Raw genomic sequence first — 26419 nt, forward strand, 5'->3', positions numbered from 1 at the left:
AGCTGGGAGCCCGCAGCGAGCTGGTGCAAACTTCAGAGCCGAGCCGGAGCGGCGCAGCGCGGAGCCGGGCATGGGGTAGCCGCTCCGCCCTGTTGCGCTCCCCACCATGTAGGCGAGCCCCCGGGCGCTGCGCCCATCGCTCCGCGCCGCCTGCAACCGCATTCGCACCGGGCCGGAGGGAGGGGGGTCGCGGCGGGGCGGGGGGGGACCATGCGGAGCGCCCCGGCCGCCGGGCTCCTGCCGCTGCTGCTGGGGCTGCGGCTGCTGCTGGGCGGCGGTGCAGCGGCTCAGTACTCCAGCGACCTGTGCAACTGGAAGGGGAGGTGAGGCGAGACCCCGCCGGGCTGGGGGGGTGGGTATGGGGGGCGAAGGGGGGGGGGCGGAACGGGAGCTGCCACGTCCATCCTCGCTCCGTCGGGGGATGAAGTTGGTGCCGAAAACAAAAGGGAGAGCCCTCCCGCTGCGGAGCGGCGTAGGGCGCTGCGATGCCCGGCCGGGGTTCGGGGAAGGGGGCGGCACGAGGCGGGGAGCCGGGGCTGCGGGGCGGCTCTGCCTCGCTCCCCCGCGGGGGAGCCGGCCCCTCTCGGCGGGCTGGCCGCGAAGAGGCGCGGGGCAGCGGCTCCCGCAGCGGGGGAGGGATGGAGGGGCCGGGGGCTCCCCTCTGCCCTGCAGCGCGGCTCGGTGGGCTGGGGAGGAGGAGGAGGGCGGTGCCACGTCCGCCACGGAGAAGTTTCTCCCCGCGACCATCTTCCCCGCGGCCCCCAGCGCTCCGCGGAGGTGGCGGCCGCGCCCGGGGCATCGGCGGGGGCGGGTAGGCTCCGGCCGCGTCACGCTCGGGGCAGCCCCGGGTATCTCCCCCGGCTTCTCCCGCCGCCGCGGCCCGCTGGGACCGGCCCCGGGATGCGGTGCACCTGCGGGGCACTGTCGCCGCAGCGAGGGTGTCCCTCCGCCGGGCCGGGCCGGGTCCGGGCGCCCTTCCCTGCTCCCCCGCTCCGTGCAGGTCCCGGCACTTGGCACTCAGCCGCACGGCAGCCCCGGTGCCACTCCCTGCTGCCGGGAAGTTATCCCGCACTTCGTCCCGCGGAGGAGATGGTGGTGATGATGAGCCCTGGGAGCAGGCTGGCACAGCGGCCTCGCTCCTGATTTATTCTAATTGCGCTGGTTGTGAAACCTCTCCGGTTCTCAAGTGTTTATCTGCCAAATTATCTTTCCTTTAATTGCTTGTAATAAGTTTAACGCGTGTGGTTGGGTCTGTGACCTCCTCCACTGTTCATAGTTTTAAAAAAGCGACTCTGCTAACAAGCAAGTGTTGCTGGGCCAGGCTTTCTGTTCTTGGAGAGTAAAACGTTTTGACTCTAATATTCTGCTCAGATCTGACTTTCTTTAAAAGTTTGCCCAGCTTGTATCAGTAGGGTATTTTGGAGTAGGGAGAATTCAAAGCGGGGTAACAGCTGGATTGACTTTCAACATAGTAATTTCTTACCTGTTACTGTCTGAAACATGCAGATGCTTGGTATTTACTTTCTTCTGAACTTTTCTTCTGACTCTTGACAATTGATGCATAGTTAATTGCAGTGAATCCACTTGAACGTGAGTCTGTTTGATAGGGACAAAACCTATTAGTTCTGTGGCAAACTCCTAATTGTATCATTTTGCTTTATCCACCCCCCCTAAAAAAAAAAATAAGAGCTGTACCTGCTTTCATTGCTAAGCATCCTAGCTGCATGTACTTACCTGGACCTTACCACATGGTACTGCAGCCTGTTTTTTAAAAGAAAAATGACAAACCCCTGTAATCCTGTCCTGTTTGGTTCTTATTTTTGTCCTGTTTTCTTAGAGCAAGCAGTGACCGGCCATTTGGTTCTTATTTTTGTCCTGTTTTCTTAGAGCAAGCAGTGACCACCCATGTCACCTGAGGGGGTGATGCTTGAGGGGGAAGTGAAATATCATTTACTGTAACTGACTTTGGGGTGAACTGGTGATGCAAGCTTGGACTCACTCACTGTTGTTGCTCTGGTGTGCCAAAGCAGGGCTGATGGCGACAGCTCTGTGATGATGCTGTTGGAGCACAGGGGAGGAGGAGCTGCCTTCTTGCATGCACAGTTCAGTCTGGGTGGTTTTATTTGTGTGAGGGAGTCCCGGAGTCCAGGTGGACAGGAGTCTCGGGAGAGGATAATGTAAACCAGGCTGACTTTGGCCTTGCTGGTAGAAAACAGGTGTCATCAGAAATGCTGGCAGTCCTAAGGCCATTAAATATCATCTGCTTTGTCCTAAAAGACTAGCAGTTAAGAAGGAAAGGTAATTTGATGTACCAGTAAATACATCTAATTAAGTATTTCAGTGTGGATACTAATAGCTGTATGGGTCAGAAAGGATTTTTTTATGTGGAATATAATGTTTTGAAGTCATGTGATGTTTTTTACCTTAACTGTTTGAAAAACCTGTGAACTTGAATGCCAAAATGTAGTCTTTCTTCCCACAGTGAAGTTCTAGGTTGTCTTGTGCTGGCAGATTTGAGAGTCTCTTACAGTAAACCTGAAGGTGTTTTCTCACCTTTATATACATGTCTATATTAAAAGCAACAATCTTAGAAGTAGAATATTCTGGATGTGATTTTCTTTTTCCAATTAGCTTGTGGAGAGGTGATGAGCTTATATCCCTGAGTAGTATGAAGAGCTTCACTAGGATTCCTATAGATATTTCTCACACTTCCAGGGAAATCTGATGCAATGCACAGCTTGACACCTGCAATTTAAGTACACTCAATAGGCCATAGCAGCATCTTAATAAATAGCTTGACAGAGAGCTTCCAGGAAAGCTTTGTCCAGAAGAAAGCAGAAGCTTCACTATGGTGTGTGCCTGGCTATTACTCTTGCTGTAACTTCAGGTTTTCATACTGCAGTGACCTCTCAATGCTTTGGGCAAAAGTGCTTCAGTGACAGGCTGAGAATATGCTAGCCTGGCATTTTTTATTGTAGGCTGCAGGAGCGAGAATTCAGCTCTGATGTGGCTGCTTAAGTCAATCAGTCTTACCCTCTGCACCAGTGGATGCTCTGGGGAAGTCTTGATGCTCTCTAGATTGTCATCTTTCATTAAAAACTCCAAGTTAGGAGCGAAAGTTCCCTGTGTTCACTGAGGGGTGCTGGGAGGACATGGGTACTTCTAGGGCTCTTCAGAGCATCTGTAATAGAATAAAGAAAGGAAGTAGCTAAAGTAGATAGTGTGAATATTCCTCCCACTCCCTTTTTCTTTAAATAACACCTGTTGCATGTTGCAGCATAACAGCTTACTGCACCGATACCATAATAGATCTTTCAGGGCAGTGATAGGGGGATGGCAGAAACCAGAAAGGGAGAAGAGTGAGGAGACAAATGCAGTGATTCAGGATGTCCTCATGGATTGGTATGAGGAAGCAGTACTTGTTGCAGAAGTACGTCCCAATAAACAGCACAGATTTGGAAGGGAGGATGGATGGCTCATCCATCACTGTAACCATCAAACAGCTGCCCTATCTCCTCGCCACGTACTTAAAAAAACAAAAATAAAACTCAAATGAGCTTGGAAATAAAAAAAAAGAGGCTCCTGGACCGCCATTATTTTATGGACATGGTGTGTCTGATGACTGGCTAGTGAGAACTAAACATGACGTTAAACAATCTCTCAATGTGGTGACATGTCATTTTGACAGAAAGCAAAACGACAGGTTTTACTGGATGATGGTGGTTGCTGTTAAGTAATGTGAGCATGTATTTTGAAATCTGCTTAACTTTTGAGTCATCCTTTATTATAAGGCTTAATGGGTACAGGTACTTGTGCTTGATGTATCTGTCTAATGGCATCACTCTTGCCTGTGGGATATAATTGGCTTTCAGAAGATAATTTCAGAGTCCACCCTGTTTTTTGTTTGAACAGCATGAACGTTTGAACAAAATGAATGCTAAGGCTTTTTTCTCTGGCAGAAATTGACTGCCTCAGTGTTGTTGGGATCACTTGCAACAGCAGTTTCACTGCATAAGTTCAGAGTTTTGCCCCTGGTATCTTCCTTCTGTTTAAGCACTCAGGCTCTAGGGTGGAATTTGCCAGTATAAGTCCTGCAAAACCTCTGCAGCTTGTTTTGATGTCTTGAGTAGGAACAAGTGATGTGTCGGGGTAGTTTTTTGCCCCTTTGCTGAGGGATAAGCTTTACACTCTTTAATTTTACTTATCCACTGCTTGCACATAAACAGACTTCTGTGTTTTCTGTTGAGTGGCATCATGTGCATGCTGTGGTGAAAACTGATTTTGTGGACCAGATGTGGATTTACAGTCAGCTTGAAATATCCCATTGCAAGCTAAGTTTCCTGAATGTGTTAAGTACTACTGAATTTGGGGCAAGAGGCTAAAGGTCAAAAACTTGTCCCTCTTTTCTCCTCATCTGTGTTCTTGATGTGGCTTTCAAGATTATTCAAAAGCACATGTTTGCAGGCACTATTGTTATTAAATATGACTTTTTTTTCTGAGTTTCCTCATGTAACCTCCATCAAGTGGGTCACACTGACACTCACAATAATGAGTCACGTCAACAGTAAATGCAAACCATATGGGGTATTTTTCCCTTTTTTACACATGGCTTCTAGTTACTTTCTAAATGCTGACTTGAATTTAACCCTGTTCAGCACCTGAATATATCATTGGGGTGAGGAACTGTGTATTTGGAGGTTTCTGTTGAGAAACCAGAACTTGATGTCATTACTTGCACTACACTAAAATATGTTCTTTGCCACAGATTTCCTGTGTAACCTCAGACAAGTCACTGAATCCTTTTTAATTACTTTTTTCCCTGTCTTGGTTCATCTGCCTACAAGTGGGAATGTTGTGAGGCTTCTCTAAAGTACTGCAAAGCAGACCCATGAGCTGTGTTGAAGAATCTCATTTTGGGTAGTGCTCTACAGGCACAGAATAAAAGATGCTTATGTTTGGGAACTAGGTGCGCAAAGTGTAGGAGGAGAAACAAGCTTGGTGGTGAAGTGATTTGCTCATACTCACATAATAGGTTTGTGACAGGACAGGGACTGGGACCAAAGGATTTTTGCCTAATGGCCCAAATGCTGCAACCAATAAACCGGGCTTCCCACCACTTTTTCTTTTAATTGGAGTGCCTACAGCATGCAGTGTCGTATTAGTGCTTTGAGTCACTCTGGGTACAGGACCTGTGGGGTTGGTCCAGCATCAGTGACAGGCAGCAAGGGTTGTTTAGAGCTAGCCTTGGTTTAGGCTGCGGGCAAGCAAGTCATGGGGGTTTACTAGTCATCCTGCTTAAGCCCAGCAGTTTGCTCTCCTTTCACTAGCACTTGGCCCTGGGATCCCCGCGTTGGTCTCCTATCCCATCTCTGTGATCACTGGCTCTCGAAATGGCTGTTGGGGTGTTAATTTTTGGCCACGGTGCTGGGTAAGGACACGGGACTGACGGTGGCCCTGTGCCCCAGCTATAGTCACTGGCCACGTGTTCTCTTTTTTGCTGAACACCCACAGCTGTGCGTCTGCTCGTAGCCCATCGGACCTGGGCAGTAAAGCGATAAGCTAAATTTAAACCTCATATGGGGAGAAGTGGGGGAACAGGTATGTACTGAAGAAAGCAGCATAGTTCAATGCTTCCCCAGCTATGACTGGGGAGTGTAGTGTCTTCTCTCCTCTCCCTACCTCCCAGTTTGGAGATTGGAGCTGCCCAGCTGGGGCAGAGGGTATCAGTAGCACCCAGAGCATCCCTTTGCTCCAGTTCACAGGGTGAGCTTGGCATCCCTCCCAGTTTCAGATCCATTGGGAATATAGACTTGGAAGGGGAACAAAGTACTCAGAAAAAAGGTGGAGTCCGATCTGTGAAGCTGGAAAACGTGCTGGTTTAAGCCACCAGGAAGGGAGTTCAAGCGTACGTGTTTTACTTAGTATGCGCCAAGTCATTTGCCACAGCTCAGCTGATGGGCAGTAACTGAGGCTGTAGTAATTTAATTGCTTTTGATCATGTGCTTATATCCCATTTAATTTTGAACGCAATTACTAGTGGTTTGACTTTTTCTTTTGGGAGATGATTTTAAATTGTCCCATAATATTAAGGTTGCAGTCTTGCAAGAGACAAGCACTTCTGACCGCTCCCAAGCTGGATGGGCTAATACTAAATACTGTCATAGGTTTCCTGCGTTTGTTGATGTGGGTCTTTGAAGGTTTGAGGTTATGACAGTCACATTACTAGCTCTGTCATTTCTCTAACTTTCTCTTTCTTTCTTCCCCCAGTGGCTTAACTCACGAGTCTCACAAGAAGGATGTTGAACAGGTCTACCTCCGCTGTTCTGAAGGGTCAATAGAGTGGATGTATCCCACAGGAGCACTCATAGTCAACCTGCGACCCAATACTTCACCTGCCTCTTACAAACATTTGACTGTTTGCATAAAGCCCTTCAAGGACTCTGCAGGAGCAAATATTTATTTGGAAAAAACTGGAGAACTGAAACTCTTGGTCCGAGATGGAGATCGCAGCCCCAGTAAAGTATATTGCTTTGGCTATGATCAGGGGGGCCTGTTTATTGAGGCCACTCCTCAGCAGGACATTAGCAGGAAGATTACAGGCTTCCAGTACGAATTGATGAACAAGGGGATAGCGTCTGATTTGCACACAGTTTCTGGTGAGTTCTGGGATATTGGTCGTATTTTCACGTACGGTACGGGATGCATAACAGATGGCAGAGTGAGTGAGTGGGAAAGTGGTTGGGTCTAAATTTCATGTGCTTTTAAGGACGTTTTATAAACAGGCTATTGTGGAAGAATTTTTTTTTTTTCTGTTTTTTTTTTCTTTTGTTGTTGTTTTTTGGAAGCTGGTAGCATAGGCTGAATTCCAAATGATTTTTTAAGGGCTACGTTGTGAACGATTCTCCCCTTGCAGGCGTGGGGTGAATCACAGGAGCTGGCTTTACCCTACGGTGAACTCCAGTGTGAACTGGGCTTCCGAGCCTTGCTGTAACAGTTTTCTAACTACTTTTTTACTCAGTTTTTAAGACCCCGCTGCATGTTTTGAATAATAAACATTTAAACAAGGAGGAACTCCTTTTCCGTGTTTGTTTTTTTTTTTCCTCTGAAACTACTGCTACTTGCTGACCTAATTATGGCTTTTTTTTTTTTTTTTAAACAAGGAAAATGGTGTGTTCCTTCCTCAGCTCTGCCTATTCCACTTTCTTGAGCATTACTGTGCCATGGCAGAGCTCTTCAACACCATGACAATACTTTTGCAGTGCTGGTGTTGTCTTTTCTCTCAACCATTATGAAAAGCAACTTTTGTAGGGAGGAATTTTATGCCAAAAGCTTTTAGGAAGGGGGAGTGGACAAACTGAAAGAGCTTACAAGCCTCTAAAGTCTGATACTAAATAGCAAGCTAAATACCATTTGGGAACAATAGCTCTAGGTGTAACCTAATTGTGCTAATCAGTTAGTTTGAGAAGAAGAAAAACTGGCATTTGTGGAGGATGATGGGGGGGGGGAATTCTCTTTAGATAGGCAGTATCTGATTCATGTATCTCCTCCATTCAGAATTGCCTCTATCTTTTACCCCCAAAACCCTCCAGAATAGCCCGAGGAATAGCAGATCTAGGATAGTTTGTCCCAAATGACTATGGAGGTTTCAAGGTTTAGGTATTTTAAGTGGGGAGGCCATGGTGGCAAACAGATTTCTCTTTTGAAATGAAATGGTAGGGAGGGAAGGCAGCCCCGCAGCAGGGCAGAAGAGTCCCCACAGCACACTTGAGATGACTCGGCCCAGGGTAAAACCCGATGTAAAGCCGGCCTAAGACGCTGTATGTAGGCTGTCTAGATTCTGCGGTAGTGTTGCCATATGCTTTGCCTGAGATGCTACTTGATAAGCAGTGGTGTGGTTAATTAAACTGCAGCTGTATCTTCTAGGCATTGCATCCCTCCTCCTTTTTTGGGATAAGTGATTGCAGAACTTGAGTCCCATCCTCTCCCCTCCCCTGGCTCCCTTCTGCAACAGGACTCTGGATTTAAATCTTTGTATATTTGTGCATACTCACCACCCTGCTAGCATTTAGATGTTGGTACACCAATTCAGATGTGGCTTTTGGGGTTTTTTTTTGTACAGATCTTAGCTGGACTGAGATGAAGAGTTCTTAACTCAGCAAGACGGTCGTCAGCTGAGGGCTAATGCAGTAACCCCCAGAACTGATAGGTGGCGTGTTTGCCATTAAAACAAAAAAACCGATAAACACAAATATTCAAATATTTAAGTTGCCTTCTTTACTCTTGCTGTGTATGCAACTTGTAGCTTACTATCGAGGGTTCTGCATTTTAAGCAGACTTCTCTGCTTCTGCATTTTACAAGTGCTGCAGAAGAAGAGGGGTATCTGCTGCAGAGCTGCTTTCCCAGTAAGATCATTTCTGCAAAGATGAATATGCTGTGCAGAATGTTAGCTATGTAGTAAAATTCCATTGCAGAAGACATTAAATACATTGTTTAATCAGTTATTTGGAGAATGTTCCCAGATTCAGTGCTTCTTTCTTTGACAGGCTGTGAGGATGGAGACAGAGGCAGGCTAGTGATAAGTCACTTAAACTTACCAAGAAAAGCCCTATACTTCTTTTTTCTGAAGAAAGTTGAAACTGCTTTTGCATATAGTAAAATAATACGCAAAAAATACTGCTTATCACTGCTGTTTTTAGTTTGCACATAAATATGCTTTCTCCTGAGCTTTGCTAAAATCAAGAGGACTCGCTGCTGGCATACTTAACATCACAAGCCGGCACAAACTGCTGTGTTTTTAGAAGTAAGTGCTCTTCATTCCACATAAAATCTTGGAGATTTTTAAAGCTGATGGGCGTTTTCTTCAGAGACTTTCCAAAGTCAAACTGAGGACTGAATCCAATTACAGCCTTCCTCTTTGATAGGCGTATTAAATCACTTTTTCTGTGACTGCTGTATTTTCAGCTGTAACAGACACTGGTTGAATTTCAGTGCTGTCTTATAAAACAATGTGGTAGGCTATCTGCTTCACGCTCCAAGTGTCTTGTTTGGACAGAAGCAGCTCTTTAATAGTTCATCAGCAGAGCCTTCAGGGCAAACTAGGGATCTCTATTGTATTTTAAATTATTTCCCTTGCCTTTTTTTGGATCCCCAGACTCTGGGGAGGGGTGGCGGGGGGTGAAAACACGATGAAAATGCCATACATGACTCTTTCCACTACTCAGTCAGATGAGCACTTTTATTCTCCTATAAATATCTATATGTCTGGGGAAACTGCCAAGTAGCTGCCTTGTGAGGCTTCTATAGAGCAATATATTTGGGGGTCTTTGCAGTTCATGGACCTCCTTTCTTCTGGAGCTGCTTTAAGTTTTTCTGTGAAACCTCCAAAGAAATGCCCTTCACTGAGCTGTTCATTTGGAGGGGAAGTTTACAATCAATTGACTGAAATCACTGGTGGCTTCTTCATCGGAGAGGCGGCTCAAGCCAGAGGCAAGTGCTGACCTTAAAAGAGCTGAAAACTGGATTTAAGGTTCTGCATTTCTCTCCAAGCATACTTCTGTCCCTTGGTCACAAACATGGCTTACAGCATTTTGGCTGTTGCACACTGGAAAAATGAGCCTGCTCATGGCTTAGTTGCAGTTTGACGGAGTTCAGCAGAACTGGCAGTACGTGTGAAGAGATGACAACGCTGTGAGATGCTGTTGCAGATGGGGGCTGAGATGTGCTGGCAGAGCTGGGCAGAGGAAGCTCACGCGCTTCCTGGTCTCGCTTAACGCTGCAGCGCTTTGTCTGATGGCGAAGGACCAAAAGTCACAAATATTGCATTATTTTCTTACCACTGCGGATTGGGGGAGATGACTATTGTAAAAGACCCAGATGTGGGGCTCAGTAATCCAGCCCTTTCCTTGTGCAATAAGTACTCGCTAACAACTTCTCTCTGCTTTCCCTAAATGGCGTATTTGTTTCCTGGTGATAATTATTGTACTCTGCCCTTGAGTTTACTCTCTCTTCCTAACCTGGCATCCCAGCTCTGATTAAAGAGTATAAGTCATCTGTTTAATACCTTAATGACCTGTTGTGTCCTCAGAGTCCTGACATTGCAGGGTGCATCCACAAATCAACAATGCTTGGCAGGGTGCCTGTGGTTTAATTAGAAAACCTCAAGTTTTATTAGTTTACAGTCATTCTTTCCCACTTAATCAGAGTCTAGCAAATAATTCAGTAGAAAACATACACGGGTTCTGAATTGGCCTTTCCCTTTTCTCGGGAAGGTTGAATGACACAGTGCAGTCTTATGATTTTCCAGATTTTGGGGGTTTAACCCTTTTCTTGGCTCTGAGTCTGCCTTATCACATTCTCTTAAGACTTCCCTAACTGTAGGAAGCATTTGTAGTGTACTGATAGGTTTTAATTCGGATTGCTGAGATTTGGTATGGGAAGGTTTTTACTGTGATAGTAACAAGCAAAAAAAGTGCATTTCTGGGGGTTTGTAGTTTCTTAAGCTGGGCAGAGGAGTGAAGGCAAGCATGCTACAGTGCTTGTCACCATTTTATGTCAGTAGTCCCTAAGAAGGGTCACCTTGAGAATTCAGACATCTTGATGGGCACGTTCTCCTCTTGATACCCAAAGTGATGGCTGACTGAAAGTGCTTTTCATTTCAGATGAGGTTTTGGATTGGACCCCTATTTAATTCCCGTCCACACTGATGGTCCATTAACTTCGGCTCATGCTTGCAGCAAGGCTCTGAAGCCTTGGTGTTTGCCCAACTGAAGAACTGAGGCACTGTGACATTTTGGCTCAAGGCCATTTGAGAAGCAGCAGAACTTGTTTAGGTTGCTGAATTCTGTTGATTCTAATCTTTTCTGCTTGTGCTGGAGGGAAACACTCTGGGTCTTGGCTATACTGGCAAGTAGATGGAGGTTTTGGCAAAAGTGTTGTTCGGCCATATAGTTCCTAGAAGTTTTCTGAAGGTGTTGACCCACATGAGCTTCTCTGCTATAGTGGAGCCTGTGCCTGGTGTAGGTCTGCCTTGCACCGCAGCAGGCTGCTTGGATTAAATTCCTATGAAAAGTGTGAATGTCCCTTCAGAGTAATTTGCTTTTTAAGTTCTTCAGTTTCTGCTCAACTAGTCTGAAACAAGAATCTGTAGGTTTGAGCAAGCATTTTGGAGAGGAAGGTAAATCCTCTTCCCCCTGCCCCGCCCCACCAAATGACCTTTATTTTGTTACCTAAAGTCTGTGTTTCAAGAGTGTCACTTCCAAGCTCTGGATCCAGCTTTATCTAAGCTGTGTAGTTTGCTTTCCCCATTGCATACTCATGGGGATGTCTGTAATTTGGTTGTTAGAGCTCAGGAGGTAAATTGAAAGCCATTTCATTACCCACCCGCTTTTGTGTAGTAAAGAAGTGAAACTTTAACAAAAACGTCCCTTTATCTTGATGGCATCTACCCACTTAGTGCGGGTTCTAGTAACTGTTTTATACGTTTTCTTTATTAATGCTGGGTACCTGGCTGCGAATATGAATAGATAGGAGGCAGAGCACTCAAGTGGGTATCTGAAAAACTAGCCAAAACTGGATAAATCCAGTTAACTAATTAAAACAGTATTCAGCTATTTCCTGTGTGCTGTTAATTCACTGACCTGAGAAAACAGATTGGAAATTAAGAACGCTCATAAGTATTTGGGCTATGCCAGTGTTTCTACTAAAAAATGGCTTTTTGAAGCACCCCTCTTAACTTTTGATGGTTAATGCAGTTTGGGTTTGGCAGAGGTGGGGCACCAATCTGCCATATCTCTGCAGGTATTCTCCCAGAGCACTGTTGTCATCGCAGCTCGTAGGCTTCTAATCTCATGCTTTCCTCTGGTTGCTCCCAAATATCCAATTTTTTTTTCCTTTCTTGGAGGCTGAATGCGCCGCTAAGCTTTATAGCCGGAAGCAGCAGATGCGCTGGTGTATTTTTCACTTCTTGTTGGAGTGGAAACATTCTTGTTTTTTGTCCCAGAGGCCGGTGAGGAGGAAGCTGCGGCTGCCGTGCCTGTTCTCTGCCAAGGTAGTCGCAATATGGAAATCACGGTTGGTCCCCGCTGTGCTCATCGCTGCCGTTAGCAGAAGTGATGGAAAGAGGCACTTGGAACACTTAAATTGAAAGTCCCCGCGACCTTTATGCTTAGCATAGGTTCTGCCTGAGTCATTGTGACCATCCGAGGTGTTGGCACTGTGCGACGTGGCAGGGGTGGGAGCACTGCTGTGTGCTGCAGGGTTGGCAGGGGTGTATATTCCAATACACCCCATCAGATGAGAAAAATAGCTTGCTTTGTCTCTGCCCCCCCCCCCCAGTTTTCTGCACAGGATAAAACTCTCATACCTCTTGGGGTTAAGCTGTGTTAGGGGGGAAAAAAGCAAATCTGAGTGTGGTGTGGTTTGACTTGCACAGAAGAACAGAATTGATATCGCGCTCCTCCCATCAGGATTTGCTGGTGAAATGCATAACTAGCAGCAAAGCAAAGTTGAGGGATCTGTTCTGTAAGTCTGAGTACACGTTGTCTGAGTGGCATGTAAGGTAGGCTCACCGGTGCAGCAAAAGGTTTGCTGTTGTTTTATACGCTTTTTCTCTCTCTAAAAGGTAAGCAGCAAGTTTTAAGAGAAAACCACCAGAAAACAGCCTTTAATGCAGTTGTTCAAAATACACTTCAATTATTGGCCTTGTAAGGGACCATGTTGACAGTCCTACTTTAGGAAATGTTATTTTCTAAATAGCTTTTTGTGTGCTTACCCTCCTTGCAGGAAGGTCTTCCGTAGTAACTTTCATGTCTTTTCCCACAGTAAACGATGATACAAAACTAGACACAAAGTAACTTTATGAAAGAGTAAACAGCATTCCCTAACCCTATATGTATTTGAAAAAGCACATTGTAAGCCAGTTTTTAAGAGCATATCACTGAACTGGGTGTCACGGGTCAACATCTAAATTGGTCAAGCTGGTTGCTGTATAACAGAGCCTGGAGTGGGATTAATTTTGAGGAGCTAGAAACCTGCTCTAATTATTCATGTGCCTAAAGTGGTCAGATTTGCAGCGAATGATTGACTGGGGGGGAGAGTTTGAGAGCAAAGGTTTTGGGTTTCTTCCTGTATGAAATGATTTCAAAGGGCAGTTCTGATGCTTAGGGAACACACACGCTCTTATATGTTCCTAAATTGAGCAAGGGTGACGTTTTTGGGATCTGAGCCTCAATAAGGTCAAAAATGTTGAACTGAGAAGTCTTCACCTAAAAAAACCAAAACTGGAGGGCTGCCCTAATTTAATCTCTCCTTCCCCCAAGAAAATGAGTTTGACAGCAGTCTCCTCTGGCCCTGATTGTCCTTTGATGTTGCCAGGACAGTAGTTGGTTTTGCAGTGGGCAGAGGAGGTGACAATGGAGCTGCAATGATAAATACACAGCTGCAGGGGAGAGGGGGTAAGAAAATAGCTTATTTTTGCTAGACTGGCCACGAATGCCGTTAGCTTATTTCTCAACTCAGTGGGCAGTCAAAACCAATAAGCAGTCAGGTGTATTGTCCGGGCAGCTGGGGCTCTGCTTTGCTCTGACCTTTATGTACTGTGGAAGATAGTCCCACAAACAGATTTGCAATCCAACGGAGTTGCTTGGCAGTCTTTAATAATGCTCTGTGCTTGCTCTGCAAAACTGTTTAGTTTGCTAATTCCTGAGGCTGTAGTTAAAGAAGGGATGGGAGGGCGGGGGGACCGCATTCCTCCTCACACCCCCCACCTTCCCTGAGGAATAAGAAACTTACTGAAACATGGGCCAAATTTTGCCTTGATTTGCAGGACAGAAACTCTCTTTCACCTTAATCTCTTGTAGAAGCCAGAAAATATACACTGTAATATTGCATGGATACTTGGAAGCTACCCTGGACCCAAAGCTGTGATATGCTAAATCTGACCTTGGAGGGTTTAATACTGGGTCAAAAAAGCTGCTGCCACATGACACGCGGCTTTGATCCAGCAGTAACTTCTGCTGCTGATTGAAATCTGTGGAAGGATTTTTTTTGTATGGGTTGTATGGGTACCTCCTCAGGTATCTTCCTGCACTGCTCTGACCCCTATATGGGATTTGGGCATTGACTCCTGCAACAGGCATAAACTCTGGTGTTTGCCCATGTCGTTTCTGGATCAAAGGCCTGCTGCTGGGAGACTTGTAGTGATCATTAGTGCTGGGATATGCACACGGAGCCTGGCCTGGCTTTCCATTGCCTTAACCCACCCCCCAGGATCGTTCCTGTTTGTATAGGATGCACCCCTGCCCCACCAGAACTGTTCATAGCTTTACACCAACTTCATTGATGTATAAGTGGATGTGAGAAATTAAGAGGGGAAAAAAAAAAAGGAAAAAGTCCAAGCTTGTGTAGAACAGGTGAATGATCTTAATATGACAAAGAAGTGTGGGCTGTTAAGTAAGAAAAGGTGTATATATCTTAAAGCTTTTCCTGTTACAAATGAAAAACCTTAAGTAACTTTTTGGGGGGTTAACCGAACAATGTTATAGCATTGAAGATCTCACTGTGTGAGATGTAGCCCTTCCACAGTCCTCCTCAAGAATAGGCTGATCAAATAAACATAGTTTTAAAATGAAAACTGGCCTTGTTCCTTCAGAGCTCTCCCACATATGAAAAAGAATTTGATTTTTAGAAACAGGGAGTAGAAGGACCTGTGTGGATGTGAGTGCACGTATGCTACTTTTTTTTTTTTTTTTTTTTAAGACTCACTTAATCTTTGATCTGTCATTACTCCACTCTCAGGGTTTAACTTTAACCAGCCACTTGTTACTTAATTCTATTCCCCAGCTCCATAGGAGGCATTAATGGACCGGACCGAAGAGGAGGGTGGTGGGGAGGGAGGGAAAGCTTTGTATTCCTGGCAGGTTTCCAGGCTGGTAGTAGGTGCTGGCTCCAGCCTCTCCCATAACCCTGGTAGGGGCTCTGGCACCAGAGCCATGCGCCTGGCTGCACAGCTTCCCCAGGGCACGGGAGTAAAAAACACCTTACTTTTTTTTTTTTTCTGCCTTGCAAGCACTGCATGACATCTCAGCTGAGTGTTTTGTTAGCTGTCAGAGACAAAACCAAACAAGACATCAAAACTTTCTTTATAACTTTATGTTTTCCTAGATCTGATTAGTGCGTGCTTTTACAAGGCTTTGGAATGACATTTTCTTTAGAAGAAAAAAGAAATATTTTCTGAGTGAATTTTAGGAGGGGATGAGCCAAGCCATAAATCTTGTGGGTTTTGAGTCAGTAAAAATATTTGCTTTGGTCCTGTGCTGCCGGGCGGTAGATGGGCAGTGTGGAGGTGCGATGCTACAGCTGCCTGTGCTGGCAGGTTCTCATGGGACAGCCAGGAGAGAGGTGCTGCCCCAGCCCTTCTGCTGCTGCAAGGTCAGAGGAGATCAGAGGAGCCCCTCAACCATCCAGAGGCACCTCTGACTTCCAGCACTTGTCTGTCCTCACACCTGCCCAGCGCTTCCCATTCCTAATCCCCCTTGGGCAGCAGCAGTACGTTCGAGGAAGGAGAGAGGTGTTTTCTGTGAACAAATAGATGTATTTTTTATGGTTTTATATTGGTGTCTTGTGTGCATACAGCAGGAGAAATTCCCAGCAGTTACCTTTCTGCCTGCTTTTCTCTTTAATTGCAGTTAGGAAGGGGGGAGAGAGACAGCAAAGAAATGACAGATGCTTGCAAATGCTGTTTGCACAGAAATGTGGACTAGTACAGTTGCAGAGACACTTCTTGTTTGCTGGGCTTTCTCTCTTCTGCTGCAATTCAGACAGAAGGAATTTAACTGAAAACCTGATCTGCTGAGTAGGGCTTTTTGGACACGATACATTGCAGATTTGACTGTAACTGAGGATTTTTACAGGGCTGGTGATGCAACGGGTAAGTGTAGGAGCTTGGTTGGGAGTTGGCACTGATCCTGTTACCATTACATCGCTGCCCACCCCAGCACCGAGGTTTGCCATGGCAGTGTGGGAGCCCAAAGCCCAGCACTGCTCTTTGAACGCTGCCCTGGGATGAAGAGGGTGGAGAGGGTCGGGGTAGCGATGGAGACTGAACTGTGCCTGTTGGCTGCGTACAGCAGGAGGGGAGGTGGGGAAGGAAGGGAGACAGTGTTTGGGATGGGCATTATTTTTTCCTGATGGAGCAATAAGCAGCCCAGAGGAGGTGGGACAAAGAAGTGTCTCAAAGATATGACACTTGTCGTAACTTCTCCTGGGTTGATGCAACTTGTGCATGGGCTTGGAGGTAGAGTTTAATAGTGTCTAATGCTGCTTGAATAAAAACTGCTCTGTGGTTTTCCCCTCCCCCTCCCTTTTTTTTAAAAAAAAAACCACAAAACAAACAAATGGCTGTTTGTGTTTCTAGCTGACCTTTCAGCTCATTTGTTAGAATGGGTGCTGCATCTTGGAACAGCAAAAAGGCATTGACTCTGCAGTCCCAGAGGCTCCTTACGTGCTCTGTAGCTGCTCCGCCAAGTTTCATTTTGAAAGCTGTTCCAAACGGAGCTTGCCTAGTACCAAATCTCTTCCTCACACTGTTTACATAAATAGTCGTCTTTGGTACTTAAGAACTTTAATACCCTTTTGGAAGACATTTCTGTGAAAAGATACGTTTCTGGTTTATGGTCTCTTGTCTTAAAGTTTCTCAGAACACAAAGGTCATCACATCTCTAATGGTGAGGTTTACAATATGCTTTTTTTATTCTTTCTTTGCAGGAAGGAAGTGGTATTAACTCAATTCTTTTGGCACAGTCCATGCCACAGTATACGAAAGTCTGCATTTCATTAAACTTATTTGCAGGTTTAAATTGTTCTTGGCCAGTGTCTATATTTTCCAAGTTACTTCTGGAAACTTGTACATATGTGCAAGTTGAACTGAATGTTAGAAACGAGCTAAGGCAAGGAACTGGAGTTGACACTTTCTTTTCTGAGGAGGTAAAATCACCAATATCCCTGCTTCACATAAAGAAGTCAGGGGAGAATGTCCATTGCAGCATCATGATTTTGGTCCAGCAGCTGAATCACCATCTTGTCCTGTACCAAATCTTGGCTGGGTTTTGGCTGTAGAAGAAGGGAGTCTTTGAGTTTTGTATCTTTGCTCATGGTCCTTCTTCTGAGCTGCCTTTTCTGCTCAGCACAGGGGCTCAGATTAACTTCCTAGCAAATAGGGGGATGAATTCTTCTGCCTTTAGAAGAGCACTAAACTATCTCAGTATGTTATTCATAGCATTAACCTTCTATTCATCGAAGAAGCACAATCCCTTTGGATCCCGTGTCTGAGGCTTATTGAGCCAAGGGGCTTGGAGTAGTGCAAGTCCAACTCTTGTGTTTGCTCCCTGACTTGGCGTTTTTCTACTGAAATGCTGGGAAAAGTGCAGTGCTTGCAGAAAGCCGTGTAATCCTACCCCATCCAAAGACAGGAAAACCTTGTAAAACAAAAGAGTGATGAGAGAGCTCCTCTGTGTGTTGTGACTGGGTGTCAGTAACTTCCAGCCCAGCTGCGGAGATGCTCCGTGTCATCTGGCCACATTTTCCCTCTCTGCGTGGCTGCAGGTATTATGTTAAATGCAGGTGGGCTGGATGAACCTCTACTGGCCTGAGCTCCCAGCTGGCATGTTCATTTTAAATTTGAGATGCACTGATGTGCAGATGCATTGATGTAGTTTAGATAGTGTATCGGTGTGGGGGTTGTGAGCGTTTTGAGGTTGAATGTTATTTTGACTTGCTCAGGAAGAGCTATCTGAGGGGGTGAGGAAAGTTGAAGCTATATCTAGAAAGGAGATGACTAGTCAAAGCCTGGTAAACCAGAGTGGTTGTCAAATTCTTGTTCACCTCCACTGCAAAGTAGCGGGTCTTTTTGTTTGCGATATGAGCTGTGAAAGGTTTGTTTCATGTTGCCTCTTCACAGAGGAAGCCTAGGCAAACTTAGGAACAAATAATTACAAGGATTTATTCTAATTTTTAATTAGTTTAAGCAGGATCAGGGCAAGGTTTTGTTTTGTTTTTTTTTTTCTTGCTCATATGATGTTTGCCCTTAAACTCTTGTCTCCCAGCTAAATCAGAGATCCAGTAATCAGTTGAGACATAGTAACTTCTGCTTAGGACTCAGAAAAATGACCAAGAAATGCACCATCATTGGAGAAACCGCATCTCTATTTTTATAATCTGCTCTTGAAAGTCTGTACTCCGTGTTTCCAGGAAGGAGACTCATCCTATGATGCCCTTTCCAGTACAGTTGCAATTACAGAGCTGCCAGCAAGAATTTGAAGAGTGTGGGTGGTTTTTTTTTGTTCCATATGAACTAATGCTGATGTCAGGCTGAGAGCTTTGATCCGGGAGATGGGTCTGCTGTGGCCCCACACTGGCATGGCTTGAGGTGCTGCAGTACGGGCTGGCTTAGCTTAAATCAACCTGGTCTGCGACAAGACCCATTTGAATGTCTTCTGCTGAGCATGCAAGAGAAAAGACTCCTTGTTTTAATCAAAAGATTTAAACCTAGAACTAACAGAAAATAATGCTCCAACCCTGCCTGGGCCTCCTCAGTAGCTTTTGATACTTAAAAGGTCTGATTGCTCTTCAAAGTATTATTCAGAAACACTAATGTGTGGGTGATATATGCCACGGAAACTGGAAGCGCAGATAAACCAGCTCTTTGTTTCCCTCCCCCACCATCCACACCTCTACCACACCGCACGCGTATACAAACTTCTTTATAAAACCAAAGGGTATTCCTCGGTAAAGTGGTTTTCTGCAATTACTTTGTGTTAAACATTTTCACTTCTGCTTAAAGGGTGTCTCTCTTCCTGTGCGTGCTGCCGGAGCAGTGATGTATGTTCAGCAGAGCCTACCCAGAGATGTAGGGTGGATGGAGAAGGTCTTTTGGGCTCAGTAAGTGGAACTTTGGGACAGTGTAGAGACCTGCAGCCTGATTCATCTAGTATTCTTGATAGCTATGAGGTTGTGGAGCGTGTTGAGAAAATTCAGGACAGACAGAGGAGACTTCTTACTTATGGGTTGGAAGCTGATTTTGGGGTACAGTAAGGTCAGTTGGACCAATGGATGGCTGTTGAAACACAAATGTTTCAAAAGAAGATCAGGCCCATTCACGTGGTTTTTGTGACGCCTGCAGCCAGAGCCAGCACGTCTCACTTTGAATGTGTCCTGCAGGGAGCTGTCATCCTAAACCGTGACGATGGCCCTTCAAATAACCCCCATCTCCTATTTTCAGAGGATAGAAGGGTTATGTGCAAATGTCGCAAACCAAAGGAGGAAGGACTGAAGTTACGTGTGTGTGCTGAGAGAGGATGGCAACACATACCCACAGCTCTCGAGGCAGAGGAGGCACATGCTAAATTGCAGCAGTGAAGGTGCACTTAAATCCATCCCCAATATTGGAGGAGATCCTTTCTGGACAACTCAACTCCCTGGTGCTGGCTGAGCTGGGGACCTTCTGGAGCTCATGGCACCTCCTTGGGGCACGCCCCTCTCTCTTCCTAAGCTTTTCTGCCTCCCCGTGGAGAGGACCAGCAACGTGTTTGACAAAGCTGTTGGCCAACAAGTGCAGTCTATTGTTAGTATCACCATGTCCTCCTCGGTAACATCAGGTTCAGAGGGCAAATCGCTCAAAGCAGCTGGGACATGACTGCTGGCTTGTGAGGAATGATGTAATTACATCTCCCTCTGCGGGGAGGTGAATAGAGAGGCCTTTGGAGGCACTGGACTGGGGCGGTGGAGGGAGAGGGCTGCCTCAGGTTACTTCAGGTCAGGATACTGTCAAAATCCATCAAAGGCATTCCCAGGAGAGTCAGCAGCCGACGTGCACAATGCAGGCTTTATGCCACTGGCGGTGGAGTTGAGTTATAGGCATCTGGGCTTTAGAGGGCTTCAATAAAACGTTGCTTTTCTCTCTTTTTTTTTTTTTCACCCTTTCCCTGCTGCTGTATGAATTAAGGCTCTTTGGCTTATCGAGTTTAAAGGAATTAGAGCAGCTGACGTTGATATTGTTGTTGCAAGTTCATAGACTTGCTTTTGGACGCGAGAACCAGGGCAGCCCTCGAGACATCCCCAGGGAGTCAGGCATCTAGGAAACACAGCCGTCTTGTTTAGTAACCGGGCCTGTTTCCCTGGAAAATGAACATCTTCACCTGCTGTACACGAGTGAAGTGCTTTTTTTGGTTTTCTTTTTTTAGTTATAAGGATGCTTCCCATTTTAGCCTGAGGTGTGTGTGTCGTTTTGACATACTGATGGAGGAAAACACCTGCCGCCCCATCCTGGAGTGAATGAGTGCTGAACTGCAGCTAAAATCGCTAACTTGCAGCATAAACACACAGATTCCTTAATGGCTGTGATTCAAAAGAAAGTGTAGGCATTGCCTCCTCCTAAGGATTTTGTTTCTTTTATGAGACTGTATAGGAATGAAGCTTTGGTTGTAGTGAGTGAATGTTATTTGGTTTTTAATGGTCCATTTACCTCGGCAGTAATCCTTCACGACTCACGTTCCATCTGTGCTTGCATACCTTGTTTTTGCCACTTGCAAGATATACTTGATACTCTGTGAATGCAGATGTGGCAGTTGTTCCACAGAAGAGGATTTCTGTTGTTCATATGTCTGGTATTGCAGTGATGGGCGGTGGTAAATGGTTGTTAAATAAGCTTGCATGCCACCACACTGCTGTGAGTCAGCATGGATCTGAAGTAGGTTTTAAGTAATGATCTAGTGTGAGCAGTGCTGAGCACTTTTAATTTCCTTTTGCATTTAAAAAGGATGCAGGATTTTGCCTAGAGTCCACAATTAGAATGATTTGGTTCCGTGTATATGTGGAGATTTGTTAATTTGATTTATTATAGTGTCAGTCTATTTAAATGGAAGGAACCACTTTTAAAGTATTTTGTTTTTCATCTTTAATGCTGTTGCTTGTGTTGCACTCCTTTTGAGAACAAAAATGGCTTAGTCATTTTGGTTTTTTCAATTTTCTGATGGGGTTGGATGAACTACAGAGATGTCTGGTCTAAACCAAGACTGTTTTCACTCAGACTTAAAAAGGCTGAGATGCCTTTTCATTATTAGATCCTTGCAGAACAAAATATCTGAAATCCAGTGTCTGAAATCCAGCTGTGGATTTTGAGGATGTCCATCAGCTGTGCTTTGTTTTAGAGCTTCTGTCCATGTGAAAATGCTGTAGGATTTGTGCAGGTTTGCACATTCCCTCCATTTGGTGGATCTAACTCTGGTCCTGATTTGGGCAGAGGGAAGCTGGGGAAGAGGGGCATTTGCCCTGGATGAATTTGGTAGGTGCCATGAATGAAACAACTCCATAGTAGGATGTTACGTGACTAATATTATTTTCTCTGTCAGATGAAACTTTGGTGTTTGGTCTAGCCATTAATGAAAATCTCTTGAGTGTAAAATTTAAAATATCTTTAGACTGAATTTATTATAGTACTCCAATTATGTCCAGGCTTTGACTGGCTCTGTATTTCTCATGATATTAAACAGTTTCCAAACTTTTCCAAAAAAGAGAGCTGAAATGGTATGTGGGGGAAAGAAGGGTGGTAAAGGCTGACTTGTTTCTAAAGGCCCTGGAGGCATTCAGACTCATTCAGACAAATAGAAATGCCTGATTGATCCAGATGCTTTAACAAAACTATTTTGCCTATTCCTTGTCTCTTCTTCTGGAGCTTTTTAACCTTCTTGAATTATTCCTTCAAATATCCCTGCCCAGAAATGTGCATTTTACATTCTCTTTAATCCTATTAAACAGCATGTTACATTGTGTATTAATCATCTGACTGGAGCAAATCTGGTGGATTTGGTTCAATAATCCTTCTTTCTGGATCACTGCTTTTCTGGGACCTTGGAAAAAATAAGAGATTTACCATGTCTTACATTAAAGAATGGCTTGTGCCGTCTAACAGAGGAAGGCTAATAGCTGAGCGTCGTAGGCACCAGCTACGTGTTGATTAGACTAGTTTAAATCTACTTCTCCGGGAAGCGGGCAGGGGTGAGGGGAAGGGTGTGACTATTTGGGAACCTGGTTACTTACGTGTTTTCAGATGTTGAGGTTCAAAACCTAAATTTTTTTGGGGGTGGGGAGAAGTGGTGTAGCTTCAGTTGGAGGTTTGAGCGTGGACTGCATGATGAAATGAGCTGTAGCTCCAATGATTTGCCTCGCCTCCAGCGTGAGCCCTGCTTTGCTGTAGTCTTTGCCTGCACTAATCCAGGCGGAGCAGCACGCTTGATGGGTTTTCATTTTTCTGACTGATGTGTAAGTGCTGCTCCAAGATGACATCAAGCGAAAGACATGGGCTCTGATCCTTGGGCCACCAGTGGACAGACTTAATTAGCATCGCTGGGCAGGGCAGACCCTGATAGTAAGCAAATTCCTGAACTCAACAGGGTATTATAGAAACATCTGTACTGCAACTACAGTACCTTCTCCTCAGAAATAGCTGGCCGAGTACAAAGAGGAGCCACATTCTTGCATTGATTAGATTAGTGCAGATATCCAAATGTTTCCAGCAGTACAGGAAATGGTCTTTGTGCTGCTTGAGCTCTAACAGATATGGGCTCGAGTTTCCGCTTTGCCTCGACGCCCTCGAACACATGCGCTGGGTTTTTTTCCTCTCCTCTTTGCCTCCCCCACTCTGTAACCTTCTGGATCTTTGATGTGGTGATAGACTAAATGGCTTCTGAAATAGCCCAACAACACTTGATAGAAATTGTAAGAAAGAAGCTTTGCCATCACAGTTTAAAAGGCACATGATCTTCAAAGTCTTTTTGAGAGCTTTGAATTTACAGCAGAGCATGCTGCAAATGCACCCATATCAAAATGTATTTTACATAAGCACAGCGGAGTGTGTGTGGCGTGTTTACTAGATAATATATCCCGGCAGGAGTGTTAAAGAGATCCATATTCCTGCTTAAGTACAAAAATCTCATGGGGGCTAGGGTTAGCCTTCATTTCATGTAGCATTACTGATGCCTGACAGGTCTTTGGACCACTCGTCCCTGTGTTGCGTGTGTATGCGTGTGTCCCGTTTTTGGTTAATTTAAATACTGGTTTATTTATTTACTATTGTCTAGTCCTTTGCTAACTCTGACCCTTTCTCTCCAGCTCCCTGCCGACCATGCAGTGACACAGAGGTCCTCTTGGCTGTCTGCACTAGTGATTTTGGTGAGTTTTAGCTTCCCCCCTCCCTTCTCCCCAGGGTGGCTCACTTGAACGTGATGTCCATAAACACTGATGGACACCTATTTACACTTGGCAACTTCCACCAGCAGTAAATGTGGTCTAAAGGGGCTGTGTGCATGGGAGAGGGAGGAGGAGATGGTGTGGAGGACCTCAAAACTGTGTGCCCAGCTGTCACTGCCCCAGGGTAGACAGAGAATGACCTAGCAACCACAATGGAAGTAGAAGTTCAAAGACTTGGGTGCATCTAGGAGAGGCCTTTACGTGCTGCCCTAAAGTGGACTGTTGACAAAAGACCAAAAGTTTCAATAATTCTCCCTGCTTCCCTTTTTAAAGGAGAAATTAATATTAGCTGGTATCTGTAATGGCTGAAGAACAGAAAGTACATTCTCAGGGAGCATTAAGCATGTATCTTGTTAGAACTCTTTATCATGACTGATGCTCTTTTTCTGATGTAATTATTTTTGTGTTTAAATTTAATATGTGGATGCCGTTTGCTGGACAGCTTACAAACATAACCTGTAACAAATACAAATATATGCTGGAGGTTACTGATATAAACTTAACTCTAAAAATAACAAAGAACCAAAACTGGGTCTGCTGTAGTGAAATCAGTTCCCTTTGAACTGCCTGGTTGCATGGGGCTGAGTTTGGACCTGGTTCTTCCAGAGGGGTTTTGGGTAACTCTTCCTTACATCCTTTTCTTGTTTCCAGTGATCAGAGGCTCCATTCAAGATGTTACGAACAAGGCAGAAGAGCAAGAATCCATAATTCATGTCGGTGTCAACAAACTGTACAGGCAGAAGAGCAAAGTCTTTCAGCTCACAGGGGAAAGTGGGAACTGGCGAGGGCAAATAAAGACCCTGCTGGAGTGTGGGGTGAAACCGGGAGATGGAGACTTCCTTTTCACGGGACGCATGCACTTTGGGGAGGCCAGGTTAGGCTGTGCCCCTCGTTTTAAAGACTTCCAAAGGATGTACAAAGAGGCAAAAGACAAAGGGCTAAACCCATGTGAAATTGGCCCAGATTGAAATCCCCTGTTTGGCTGAAGATCGCTTTTAGCGTTTGGCCAGGAATATTTCCTGGCTGCGGTGAAAACTGAACAAAAACAGTAACTGAGAGCATGGACAGATCTGGAGCACAGGCTGAGACCCCGCAGGACACGTCTGCAGCCTGCGGTGCTGGTAGACTAATGGAAGCAACAGAGGTACGAGCTCAGAAGGCTGCCAAGCAAACAAGGCTGGATTTTTAACCAATCTTGTCCTTACGAATTAAATTATTATATTTTTTTAGTGACTTCCTTAGGAAAACAAAGAAAGAAAACTCCCATGTCTTAATAAAAAACCCAAATGAAAGCCAACATGCCTTTGTATCTTTTTAATACTAATTTTTAAAAATGTCTTAAACCAATGTAGCATTTGGTATGGTGTATTCTGTATAAATGGCCAAGAATGTGATAGAGCACGGTAAAACATCTTAACATTAATGCTTTGTAAAAAGCTTGGTGTACAATTCAAAGTTGTTTCTTACGACAGAAATTTATGGAGCCAAACTCTTGTGTGTGTGTTCTCTTTTTTTATTTGAAAGAATGTACAATTGCCGCCTGCAATTTTTTGTCCAGGCTGGCAAATTCTTTCCATTCCAGAGAAATAAAGGTCCCTGGATTTGACACATGCTGTTTAAAATCTTTATTTTTTTTCTTCTCCGTAAGGCCTATCTCGGCTAGTCCAGATGTGCTCATAGATCAGTTCTGGGCTGCTCACTTAGTTTGTGGCTTCTCTGAGCAGAAACAGAGTTCCTGTGAGGCATTGGGAACCGCAGTGTTTTTCAAAGGGGAAGCAGGAGCTATTTTTGGACATTTTTAGACATGTGTCCAGGCAAGGCTCTAAGTGTTCTTCTCTCTGATGCCTATGGGGTTATTTTGGGAATGGCTCCAAAGGGCAGGCTGCCCATTTGTGTTTAGCTTGAAGCTTTTAATTTTGCTGGCTGGTAGCTTGGCGTGAGGCGGACGTTTGTGCCTACCTGCAAGTTGTGGGAGACAGGACCAGGCCACCTTGTGAAAAATGAGCACTTTAATAAGGGTGGGCCACTTTTGCAGGCAGTGTCCCATGGGAGGTACAGGAGCTCTCCCCCCTTGTTCAGTCCCGTTGTTTCCCATAACCTGCAATGTATCACTTTAATGATACCCTCGCAAGGATTTTTAACTGGTTGCCCATACTCATTCTTCAGCGCTTTCTACTGTTCCAACTTCTGGTTTAGGCCATCAGGTTCTTTAAATAAAAACTTTCCATTTAGTGACTCTTTTTGCTTCATCCCTCCTATCTCCTTCATGTAAGTGTTGTTTCTGAGGCTCAGGGAGGGCATCTGGAGCGACTCAGAGGACTGTCTTCTCAGGTTCATGCAGGAAGTTCTAAGATGGATGGGACAGAGATGCCCACGAGACTTACCGGGGTTAAAAAAACAGGGATGTATCAAAATATTGGCCTGAAGTGGGACCAAAATCCCTCTGAAAGTATTTCTGTAGACTTTGTCAGCAAGATTCATTCTGTGGGCCTATTGGAGAAGGGGAATTTCTTTTAGCTGTGCTAAGATGATCCTAAGAGGCTCCAGGAGACAGTGACTACTTCTGCAAAGACTTCTAAACTCCATTTAGCACCTGTTTATCTGCTGCTTTGACCCTGGCTGCCTTCCAGCCTCCTGTAAGCAAAGCACCAAAACCAGCATCCTATTCTGTATGGTTCAAGGTTCCCCCGTCCTACTTCTTTAAGTTTTAAGAGCAATGGGCCAGGACTGGTGGAGGGGGGAAATCGTTCACTCTTTGTCTTCAGCCTGCCCCAACCCCTCTCCTGTGGCATTCCTTCCACTTCCAGGGATCTCAACCCAGCCTTTCATAGGCTTTTAAAAATGAATCTGTGATTTAGCACTGAGATAACTCCCAAGCACATCTAAGGGGGGGGTTCAGAAGCCCTGTACCTAACCTCTCCTCTCCTGTTGTGTTTCATGAGCTTTTTCCAGTGCAGAGTGGCTGCTGGCAGGATGAGGAGGGGAGAACAACATGTTCCTGGAATTGTCTCCAACCTGCCCACTCTCCTCTTCCTATGCGAGGCTGCGGGAGCGAGGGGAAGAGGCTGAATTAAAAGTTCAGCCAGTATTTTTGAGGACAGTGGTAGTAAAATACAAACA

General features: G+C 45.2%; 1 protein-coding gene across 2 annotated transcripts; it reads left to right on the forward strand.

Moving 5' to 3' along the window:
- On the forward strand, nucleotides 1–24905 carry METRNL (meteorin like, glial cell differentiation regulator). 2 transcript variants are annotated; one of them, XM_052808406.1, is made up of 4 exons: nucleotides 1–108; nucleotides 6268–6656; nucleotides 23162–23221; nucleotides 23951–24905. In XM_052808406.1, exons 2-4 carry the CDS (start codon nucleotides 6344–6346, stop codon nucleotides 24265–24267), a joined length of 690 nt encoding a protein of 229 aa, XP_052664366.1. In that variant the 5' UTR covers nucleotides 1–108; nucleotides 6268–6343; the 3' UTR covers nucleotides 24268–24905. The 2 variants fall into 2 exon arrangements, with proteins under 2 accessions (XP_052664366.1, XP_052664365.1); XM_052808405.1 differs by lacking the exon at nucleotides 1–108 and adding an exon at nucleotides 164–323.
- The last annotated feature ends 1514 nt before the right edge of the window (nucleotides 24906–26419 follow it).

The sequence above is a fragment of the Harpia harpyja genome, chromosome 14 (assembly GCF_026419915.1).
Source record: "Harpia harpyja isolate bHarHar1 chromosome 14, bHarHar1 primary haplotype, whole genome shotgun sequence".
In the NCBI taxonomy this organism is placed as follows: Eukaryota; Metazoa; Chordata; class Aves; order Accipitriformes; family Accipitridae; genus Harpia; species Harpia harpyja.